This window comes from Papaver somniferum, chromosome 2 (genome assembly GCF_003573695.1).
Source record: "Papaver somniferum cultivar HN1 chromosome 2, ASM357369v1, whole genome shotgun sequence".
Classification (NCBI taxonomy): domain Eukaryota; kingdom Viridiplantae; phylum Streptophyta; class Magnoliopsida; order Ranunculales; family Papaveraceae; genus Papaver; species Papaver somniferum.
In genome coordinates this window covers 149,102,984-149,113,837 of record NC_039359.1, presented here as the reverse complement: position 1 = coordinate 149,113,837, position 10,854 = coordinate 149,102,984, and the positions used below count along the sequence as shown (strand labels likewise).

At 36.2% G+C, this 10,854-nt stretch overlaps 1 protein-coding gene across 1 annotated transcript; it reads left to right on the top strand.

Moving 5' to 3' along the window:
• The first annotated feature begins 3,725 nt into the window (after window positions 1-3,725).
• Window positions 3,726-9,087, top strand: LOC113349417 (probable caffeoyl-CoA O-methyltransferase At4g26220). The gene is made up of 5 exons (XM_026593392.1): window positions 3,726-3,833; window positions 4,079-4,158; window positions 4,258-4,402; window positions 8,526-8,657; window positions 8,794-9,087. The coding sequence occupies exons 1-5, from the start codon at window positions 3,750-3,752 to the stop codon at window positions 9,085-9,087; spliced, it is 735 nt and encodes a 244-aa protein (XP_026449177.1). The 5' UTR covers window positions 3,726-3,749.
• The last annotated feature ends 1,767 nt before the right edge of the window (window positions 9,088-10,854 follow it).

Sequence of the window (10,854 nt, the reverse complement as noted above, 5' to 3'; positions counted from 1 at the left end):
GATTGTACGAGGTACTATCTTGTATACTTGCTTAGGATAAGGATGACGCCTTAGAAGCCTTAAGATGTATAAACTTGAAGTTGGAAACCAATTAGAAGCCTTGAACATAACAACCGTATCCTTAAGGAGATGATAATTTCCATGTTGATTAGTTCAGGATTACCTGCGGCCTTGTGGGGGGAGGCAGTCCTCTTAACTAGTATATCCTGAATAAAGTACCCTTTTAAGAATCAGATGAAACTCCATATGGTTTATGGAACGGTAGATGACCTTCTTATGAATGTGTCAAAGTGTGGGGGCGTTTGACTAAGATTGTAATTCCTCTTCCTAAAAGAACTAGATTGAAACCAAAAATGTTGATTGTGTTTTCGTATAGGGTATATTGAGTATACTTCTACAAATAGATTTTTGGTTGTGTGTTCTGATTTTTTCTGACATTGGTGTGAATATTATTACGGAATCTAGGGATGCTGAGTTCTTTGAACATGTTTATTCTAAACCTGTACCTCATTAGAGATGTGTTGTTGATCCCCTAGATTTATTTCAAATAGTCAGAACTTATTTTAAAGGAAGATGAAGTTGATGTTGAGCCTAAGAGAAGTAAAATAATTAGACTTGAGACTTCTTATGAAACCGACTTCATAACATGCCTAGCTTAGTCTGAGCCACAGACTTGTAAAGAAGCCTTGATATCTACTGAAACCCCATTCTGGTAAGAAGCTTCATTTAGTGAAATGGACTCAGTCCGTTGGAACCAGACTTGGGAGCTTGCTAGTTTACCTCCAGGTTGTAAGACCATGGGATGTAAATGAGTCTTTAAGAGGAAACGATAGGTAGATGAAACTGTGGAAAAATATTAAGCTAAGTTGGTAGCTAAAGGCTATAAACTAAAAGAAGGTGTAGATTTCCTTGATTCTAATTCAATTGTGACGGAAATTACTTCCGTTGAGATACTAATTGTTATTGCTGCCATAAAGAACGTAGAGATACATCAGATGGATGTTAAGACAGCTTTTTCTAAAACCGTGAATTAGGTAAAGAAATTTACATAGATCAACCTGAAGACTTTGTAGTGAAAGGTTGTGAATACAAAGTTTGTAATTTGAAAAATCTTTGTATGGTTTTCAAATAAGCACGTAAACAGTGACATGGAAAATTTAATCATGTGATATGGATAGTGGATTTAAATTAATGAATCTGACAAGTATGTTACAAGTAACTTGTTAAGGATGTCTGTGTAATTGTATGCTTGTATGTTGATGATATGCTTGATACAAACATAGATGTGATCAATTCCACTAAAAACATGCACTGAATGAGAACATTGACTTGAAAGACTTGGGCCCTTTTGATGTAATCTTAGGGATGAGGATTAGAAGATAATCAAACATTTATAAGTCTTAGTCGTTCTCATTATGTTGAGTTGTGCTTAAGAGATACAATCAGTCTGATTGTAAACCTGCTTGTACTTCGTACGATTATTCTTGTAGTCTCAAGAAAAATAAGGGTAGTGGAGTATCTTAACTTGAATACTCAAAAGTTATAGGATGTCTGATGAATTTAATGAACTGTAAGAGTCCAGACATTGCCTATATTGTAGTAAGTTAAGTGGATATAATTGTAGTCCAGAGCAAGAGAATTCAGATGCACTGAGTAGAGTATTATGGTACCTAAAATACTCTTTTGATTTATGAAAGGTATCTTGTTGTCCTTGGGACTTTATGATGCAAACTGGATAGTTGACTCAGAGGAGTCTAAGTCTACGAGTGGATATGGTTTCACTCTAACATGTGGGTTTGTTGTTGGAAGATTTCCAAACAAACATATCGCTCAATTCATTATGGAATCTGAGAGTATTGCGTTAGATAAAGCATGAGAGGGGGCCGAGTGCCTAAGATGCTTTTTAGAAGACATTCCTCTTTGGCATAGGCCTGTGCCAGCTATATCTATACATTGTGTTAGCCAAGCTATAATAGTTAAAGCTAAGAAATAACTAATCTCAATCGGCGTTATTTCCATTGATTGGATAAAGTCCAAGGAGAATATCGCGCAATCTTTGACGAAAGGTTTGTACAAAGAGATAGTTAAAAATGCATCGAGGGGGTTGGGGCTTAAGCTCATATATTAAACTTGCCATGAAGGATACTCAACCTTGCTGACTGGAGATCCCATGATCAAGGTTTCGAATGAGACAACTAATTTGTGGTGGGTAAAGGTAAACACTATCAGAGATTTTCATTCTCTGTCCCTTCCCTATGGTGTAGACGTGATAGTGTGACTGCATGTGGAGGATGACTTTTTAATAAGTCTTAATGAGTTCTATAGTTTCAATTTAAGATTGAAGTGGGGTGTAGCAGTAACACTCTTTATGGAAACTCACCTATCTGAATGAGGAAGTGGGTCGCTTCCTGTGAGAATATGAGCTGATTCTCTAGAGCATTCTGAGAAACAGGATACGTCCAGGGCCAAAACGGACAAAACGGCACGAGCTTGGCAGCAATCTTGGAGATATCACCCGTGGTTGTTATCACGAATTACATCAAACTAGCAGTTCAAGACATAGTTCACTGTCTCTAGCAAGTAATTCTGGTAATATCTCACTAAGCAAAGGTTCAAGACCTCATGGACACCTCTGCCTAAAATGGTATTTCCTGCGTTTTTTATGTGATTTTCATTTTGATGGTTTTGGTATTACTGGAACTTAGGACCTAAAGGTCACTAAGGGTTCACTAGTTCATGCTTTTTCACTTTGTGAAAGATACCTATAGTCTCACCATGTGAGAATAAAGATGAAAGCTCTCATACTATTGATTTTGCAATCCATAGTATGACCCTGGGGTCAACACATTTTGTGTGAGGAGAGGACAGAAATGACTAGTATGATTTCAACACACGATCAGTCTGTTTGGATCGGAGGTTGGGATTATTACCAAGATCTATCTGTGTTTTCATGTTTTATTGAGTTTTCATTCATGTGGGGGATTGTTGGAAAACATTATAATAATTTTTTAAAGTTTTAATAAAAAAATTAATTTATTGTTTTATTTGTGAATGAAACTTTTAGTCCCACATCGTGGAGTTTCCAATTTTTAGTTGTTTAAGAACTATATAAGCTTTTAGTCCCACATCGGGGAGTTTTCTTCTTAATTGTTTTATTTCATTATATAAAGAAATTCACTACTTTTGTAAAATCTATGGGAAAGGGGTTGCTCTATATTTTAGAGGGACCCCTAAGAGAAAATATTTTATAGCGTTTTTTTTAAGCATTCGCGATTTTCCTTAACGGTTTTTTCGGAGTTACCAAGCTCAAGTTGAGCATCTACTACATATGCTAGTAGTAGGTGTATTAGGGTGTTTTATCCTGGAGATATCCGTCCTGTGAGGGCTATAGCATCACTCTTGAGTGTAGCCGGGCGCTAATGTCTTAAGGACAGCGTGTTGAACACGTGACTCACTCTGTTTTCCAAAGTTTTGCCTTGTTGCTGTTGCGGAGATACGGGGAGCTTGTTCGTTTCGTCAAAGCAATCACTTCCATTATAAAAGAGCTAAGTATCAATAACTTTTGCTTATTTGATTTTTCTTTGTTTTTGATTATTGCACCCAACACTTTCTGCTTCTTTGCTCATGACATGACAAAAAAGAGTAGGTGAGAAATGTGACTGAATGCTTTTCTTTAAAAAACTAACGAGGAGAAGAGAAACACTAAGAATCTTTGCAGAAAGAAAGAAAGGTAGAGTTAGAAGAAAGCCATGGAAATACCTCCAACGAAACTCAGTTCTTTTGATGTTGCAAAAACTGATGCTGGTTTGTTGCAAAGCAAAGAGCTTTATCAGGTAATTCATTCATAACTTAACTGATTATGATCCTAGTGAGTGATAAATACTTAAACATGCCGGAGTGTAGAGTGAGCCGCTCCAACATGTACTGGATGGAGACATAAGACGCATCGATCAATTATCCAAATTCAGTATCAATTTATTTGTTCAAAATTTTGAAGATTTTCTTAATCCTTTGTACGGTTAAATTCTTTTTCTTTAAAAGTTACATCGTGGAATTTCACCTATTGTTTTTGATATAGTATATCTTGGAGACAAATGTGTACCCAAATGAGGATGAAGTTCTAAAAGAGCTAAGAGAAATTACGGCTACCCAACCATGGTAAGTGTTTTCAACTTGCCATGAAATTCTCAAAATATTTTCTTTTTTCTAATGCATTTGTTATTTTGATCTAATAGCCTTTTCATAATTACTTTGCAGGAGTTTGATGCTTTGTGCAGCAGATGAAGGTCCAATAATGTCTCTACTTATAAAGCTTATCAATGCAAAAAAGACAATTGAGATTGGGGTGTACACTGGATACTCACTCCTTGTCACTGTTCTTGCACTTCCCGAAGATGGCAAAGTTAGTTTCATTCCAAATTCAACTGCATGACATGACAACTGATGTATATTGTGATGATTGCACACCTGTATTTCCTCCGGGATTTGAACCTTCAACAGTTGCAACCTCAGTGGAGATTTGCTCGGCCAATTTTGATGCTGTCAATGAGTCACAGCCAGTAATCCCACTGAAGTTGCGTAATGAACTAAAGCGACTCGGTATTTCAGTCGAGGTCATTGCTTCTTCTCCATCCAGGACACGAAGGTCAGTTACTTCTAAGGGAAAATTTTGTTTATGATGAGTTTAAAAATTCTAACGTGGAATGTTAGAGGTTTAAATTCAAGTAGTATAAGAACTGTGGTTCATAAATTGTTACATATGATTCAAGCTCCAATCATTATACTTCAAGAAACCAAGATGACACATTGTACATCTTGGGACATTAGCCAGATATGTGGTTACAAAAACATGGGCTGGACAATGCAGCAGTATGCAGGAAGATCTGGTGGGATGCTCATTCTCTGGGACAAAAATATAGTAGATATCAGTGATTCAATAGTGGCAGACTACACACTATCTGTTCTTTGCATGAACAAACTGGACAAATTTCAGTGGGTACTTACTAGTGTTTATGGACCTAATAATTCAGTTAATAGAAACGACTTTTGGATTGAGCTAGACACGGTTTGTAGATACTGGTCGGATCTTCCTTGGTGTATTGGTGGTGATTTTAACACAATAGCCAAGTATTCTGAGAAAAAGAACTGTAAGAAGATCACAAGAAGTATGAGGAAGTTTAATGAGTTCATTGTTGAACATGATCTTATTGATTTACCTCTCAAGGGCGCGAGATACACTTGGTCAAATGGACAAGCAAATCCGATTATGTGCAGATTGGATAGATTCCTTATTTCCTCATCCTTTGAGCAACACTACCCTCTTGTTACCCAATTAGCCAAAGCCAGACCTACCTCAGACCATATCCCACTCATTTTAGATATTTTCGACCCTTCTTGGGGACCTAGTCCTTTTAGGTTTGAGATTATGTGGTTCATGGAGAATGGATTCTTACAATTACTCGAAGATTGGTGGCTTTGTTTTTGTTTTGCAGGTACTCCTAGCACTGTGCTCTGGCTGAAGTTACAAGCACTTAAAGAGAAGCTTAATGTCTGGAACAAAGAGGTTTTTGGACGTATTGATAGTCAACTGAAGAATATTCTCTCTGAAATTCAAACTCTGGATGGACTGAATGAAGATAATATCTTATCTGAGGAGGAGCGGAATGTGCATCTTCAATACAAAGCGGATTTTGAAAAGATTACCAAAATGGAGGAGACTGCGTGGAGAATTAAATCAAAGACGAAATGGTTACAGGAAGGTGACAGAAATACTTCTTTCTTCATCGCCAATGCTTCCGCCAGACGTAGATACAACAGAATCAGACAATTGTATATCGTAAATGAGTTGGTGTCTGACAGGAACAGGTTGCAAGAACATATAGTAGGTTATTATAAATCTCTTTTTTCTGAGGAAGAAATCATTCGACCCAGTCTTGAGGGGATGGTATTTGATTCCATTACTAATGTAGAAGCCGCCATACTAGAGGAGGATTTCACAGAAGAAGAGATTATGCACGCTATTAGAGATTTAGGGAATGATAAAGCACCTGGTCCGGATGGTTTCCCTATTCTCTTCTTTCAGAAATGATGGCACTTTATCAAGGAAGATATTATGGGGACGGTAAATGAATTCTTCACTACAGGTACCATCAATTCTAAACATTACCTTCATTACTCTTGTGCCTAAAAAATATCATATCGAAACTATTAAGGATTGTAGACCTATTTGTCTGCTAACTAGTGTTTACAAGATTATTGCAAAAGTTTTATCTACTAGATTGAAGCTTGTTATGGATAAACTGATTTCTCCTGTGCAATGTGCTTATATTGAAGGCAGACAGATTATTGATGGCACACTTATTGCTAACGAATTAGTTGATTCAAGAATAAGGTCTGAAAATCCGGGAATTATTTGTAAAATTGATCTTGAAAAGGCGTTTGATAGAATTAACTGGAGATATCTAGAGTTTGTCCTTGTTCAAATGGGTTTTAGCAGGAAATGGTGCAATTGGCTAAGATTTTGTTATTCAACTTCATCTTTCTCGGTTCTTATTAATGGGTCTTCATTCGGATATTTCACTAGTTCAAGAGGTGTTAGACAAGGCTGCCCGGTTTCTCCTCTTTTATTCATCATTGCTAGGGAAGGTTTCTCTAGATTTATGGATAGAGCTCATAATCAAGGTCTCTTCAGTGGTTTTTCAGTTTCACCAACTAGTATTGATGTAAACCATCTACATTATGCGGATGACACTATCTTCTTTTTAGATGATAAAAGAGAATAGTTACATAACTTGTTCTCTGCTTTACATTGTTTTGAATTCATAGCAGGTCTTAAGGTAAATGCCTTGAAAACGCGTCTTATTGCTGTCGGGACAGTTCATAACTTTTCCATGTGGGCAGAAGAACTTGGTTGTTCAGTTGACGTCCTTCCTTTTATGTATTTGGGAATGCCCCTGGGAGCAAAATCTGGTTCGATAAGAATTTGGGATCCAATTATTGAAAAGTTTGAGGCTAGACTTTCAGGGTGGAGGCGGATCTCTTTATCGAAGGGGGGAAAATTAGCACTCTTGAAGTGTATTCTTTCTTCTCTGCCAAACTACTATTTTTCCCTTTTCAAAGATCCAATTTCAGTTATTAAGCTTCTTGAAAAGAAAATGCGGAATTTTCTATGGGAATTTAAAGAAGGAGCAAAGATTTCTCACTTAGTTAATTGGGATATTGTGCGTGCAACAAAGGAAAGAGGAGGTTTGGGCGTGTGTAATCTAAATCTTATGAATTTAGCATTGTTAGCTAAATGGTGTTGGCGTTATGGCGTGGAAAAAAACAAGCTTCGGTATAAGATCATAACGGACAAGTATGGAAATGATTATTCCTATTGGATACCGGGTAAAGTTCAACATTCTTATGGAGTGTCTTGTTGGAAAGCTATTGTTGCTTCTGCTTGTCACATTAGTGAGAATTCGACCATTTTCTTCCATTCAGGAGAAAATATTTCTTTTTGGAATGATTGCTGGAGTGGTCAGCAACCTTTATCAATTGCTTATCCTAATCTTTTTAAGTTGTCCAGGAACAAAAATGCTCACATTGCAGATATGATTTCTTATGAGGGAAACTGGAAGTTTGACTTCAGGAGAGTACTTACAAATGTTGAATCTCAAGAGTATGCTGTTTTACTTACTGTCGTTGGAGACATTCCGCCTCCCCGTGATGGCCTGTCAGACACTCGAAGGTGGAAGCTTCATCCTTCAGGTATTTTTACTGTCAAGTCGTTATATTCACATCTAGTGGCAACTAATGGAATCCCAAACTTCCCCTATCATTTTATTTGGCAACCTGAAATACCTCCAAAAATATGTTTCTTGTTATGGTGTGTGATTCACGGCAAGTTGAATACGATAGATAGACTTCATCAAAAAGGTATGAATATCGATAACAATTGTGCTTTATGTGGTGGTGGAGAGGAATCACAGGATCATCTTTTTCTACATTGTAAAGTTGCATATAAAATTTGGTGTCAAATAACACCAAGTACAGGTTGGAGTTGGGTTGTACCGGGTTCAATGAGGAGTTTGGCAGAGACTTGGCATTCATACTTTTATAGTATCTATATTTGGAATCTTATCCCAGCAGCAATCGTCAATTCGATTTGGAGAGAAAGAAATTGTAGGAGATTCGAAGAAAAATACATCTTCAAAAAACAGATGATGACCTTATATATGAAATCAAAACTTCTATTCTTTTATGGGCTGCGGCTGCGGGACACAGGGTTCACTTAAACTTCTCAAATACTTTGTTATCTAATTGGCAAGCCATTTTTGTGTAATTTAGTTTCTGTTTTCTTTGTTCGTTTTTTTCTACCTCTGATACCTCTTTGTACTTTCCTTCTTTCAATAATATCTCCTTTTCGATCAAAAAAAACAACTGATGTATATATACATGTAGTATTAATTGGTACCAAACGGCATAATATAATCACGCATTAATACTTGAATATTACTAAAATCATATTTCATCAACTGATGCAGACCATTGCCATAGATCCAGATCGGTCAATGTTTGAGATAGGACTACCTTTCTTCAGAAAAGCTGGGGTGGAACATAAGGTGGAGTTCATTGAGTCTATTGCTCTTCCTGTTCTTGACAAACTACTGGAAGATGTAAGTACACATGCAAGTGATATCAGTAATGCTCATAATTTATTCATCAAGTTCCCAACATCCACGGAATTGATTCTATGGTATTAAACATAAACTAAGTTTTTTTTTTCTTTTGTGTTTTTTGTTTATTGCTCAGCCCAAGAATGAAGGATCATTTGATTATGCGTTCGTCGATGCAGACAAGGACAATTACGTGCATTATCATGAGAGACTACTAAAACTAGTGAGAGTAGGAGGAATGATTCTCTATGATAATACACTATGGTCAGGTACAGTAGCTTGGGAAGATGATTCTACACTTGATGATATGATGAAAGAAATTAAGGATGTATTTGTCGATCTGAACAAGAAATTAGCATCTGATTCTCGCATTCATATTTCACAACTCCCTGTTGGTGATGGTCTCACAATGTGTATGCGTCTACATTGACATATTATATTTAGTGTCTCAGGTATAATTCTGTTAGAGCATGGAGAGCAAATGTTGTTGGTGATGGTCTCACAAGGGGTGGTATCTGCCACTTCACTTTCATTTGTGTAGAACTAGAAAATTAATGGTTGATTTCGTCTTGTGTTTTTTTGTTTTGCTTGGTAATGATCTACGCCAATGAATGTGCGTGCGGCCCAGTATAATATGGTAAAACGCGGCTAATTTGGGGCCTATGACTACAGGACAAAAAAAAGATATTAAGAGATGAAACTGCCAATTTACCCTCTATCAAATACTAATACTACCAATTTATCCTTATTAAATCCTAATAACAAAACTAAAATCTAAAAACTAAAATCAAAATCATATAACTAAAAACTTAAATCAAAATCAAAATCAAATTCATTTCCATCTCCACTTCTAACCGATTCTTCTTCTCTTCTTCTCCCCTAAAATGGCACGAATCAAGTATTTTTCTAGCAAAGCGATCCCCTAAACTAGGTTTTAGCAACATGCAATCACTCAAAATTCATTTTTTTTGAAATCAAAATTTTCTGGGTTTACCAGAATCGGTTTACGTTAGTGTATTTGTGAACCTATTGTATATAGAAACGGTTTATGTTCCACAAAGACCGATTATCTTGGATGTGTTTTCTGTTTCGAGAAAATTGAACCAGAATCGGCCTACGTTGATGCCTACATAGCTCGATTCTGGTATGAAAGAGACAACCGTTTTTTCTGTATGTTTTTTTGTGAGAATCGGATTATATGTATGTCCATGTAACCCGGTTGTACAACATTTGATTCCTTAACCGCTATGCCCATAATCGGATTATTTAAGGGTCCGCATAAACCGATTGTTATTGATGTTCCCCAAAATCGGTAGATCTGGTACACCTACATAAACCGATTCTGGGTTGATGTGGTGAACATCAAGTACAATCGGTTTATGGTAATGCACACATCAACCGATTCATTAACCATGACTGAATTTTTGCACAATTTTGAAATTTTTATCTTTATATTATAGAGCATGAAAATATGAATTGAACGCAAAAAAAATGAGATCATTCCGACATCCGACGAAGAAGTTATGAGCCAAACAGTTTCATGAAATGCCCAGATTTATAATCGGTTTATGTGGGCATTTAATATAAACCGATTATGGCGGAAATAATCATAGAAAAACTTTTAAATTTTACAGTCGGTTTATGTTCTAAGCCTTATAAACTGATTCTTAGAATCAGTCTAAGAAGGCATGAACATAAACCGATTTTGGTAAAAAAAATTCATATTTTGACGACGAATCAAGATTTCTTTATTTCTAGTTTAATTTGACTAAACATCGATTAACCACCCGATTAACATTAATTAATCAGGGATAGATTAGTCATTATGTAAAATAGTTGGATAAGAGGTTTACTAATTTTATTTTTTAATGATCTTTTTATCCTGTAGTCATAGGCCCCAATAATGTTCATAGGACCCAAATTAGCCGGGTAATAAAAGGAAAATGAGAAAACAGAAGACACCATATTAGAACAATGGGACTGCAATAAAAACATGAAAGTGAAAAGAAAAGGTTCATAGAGACTACTGAGCAAAAACACGTACGTTTTCTTCTGACTTGATATTTTATAAAACGTTTGGATGGATGGGTCTTCGAACTAATTTTCCACTCTTGCATTATTGTTCACAGGTGTACACTTATTTTTACCGCGTGTCATCATCACTTTGGCCTGACCACAAAAATAAATTGTCTTTTCC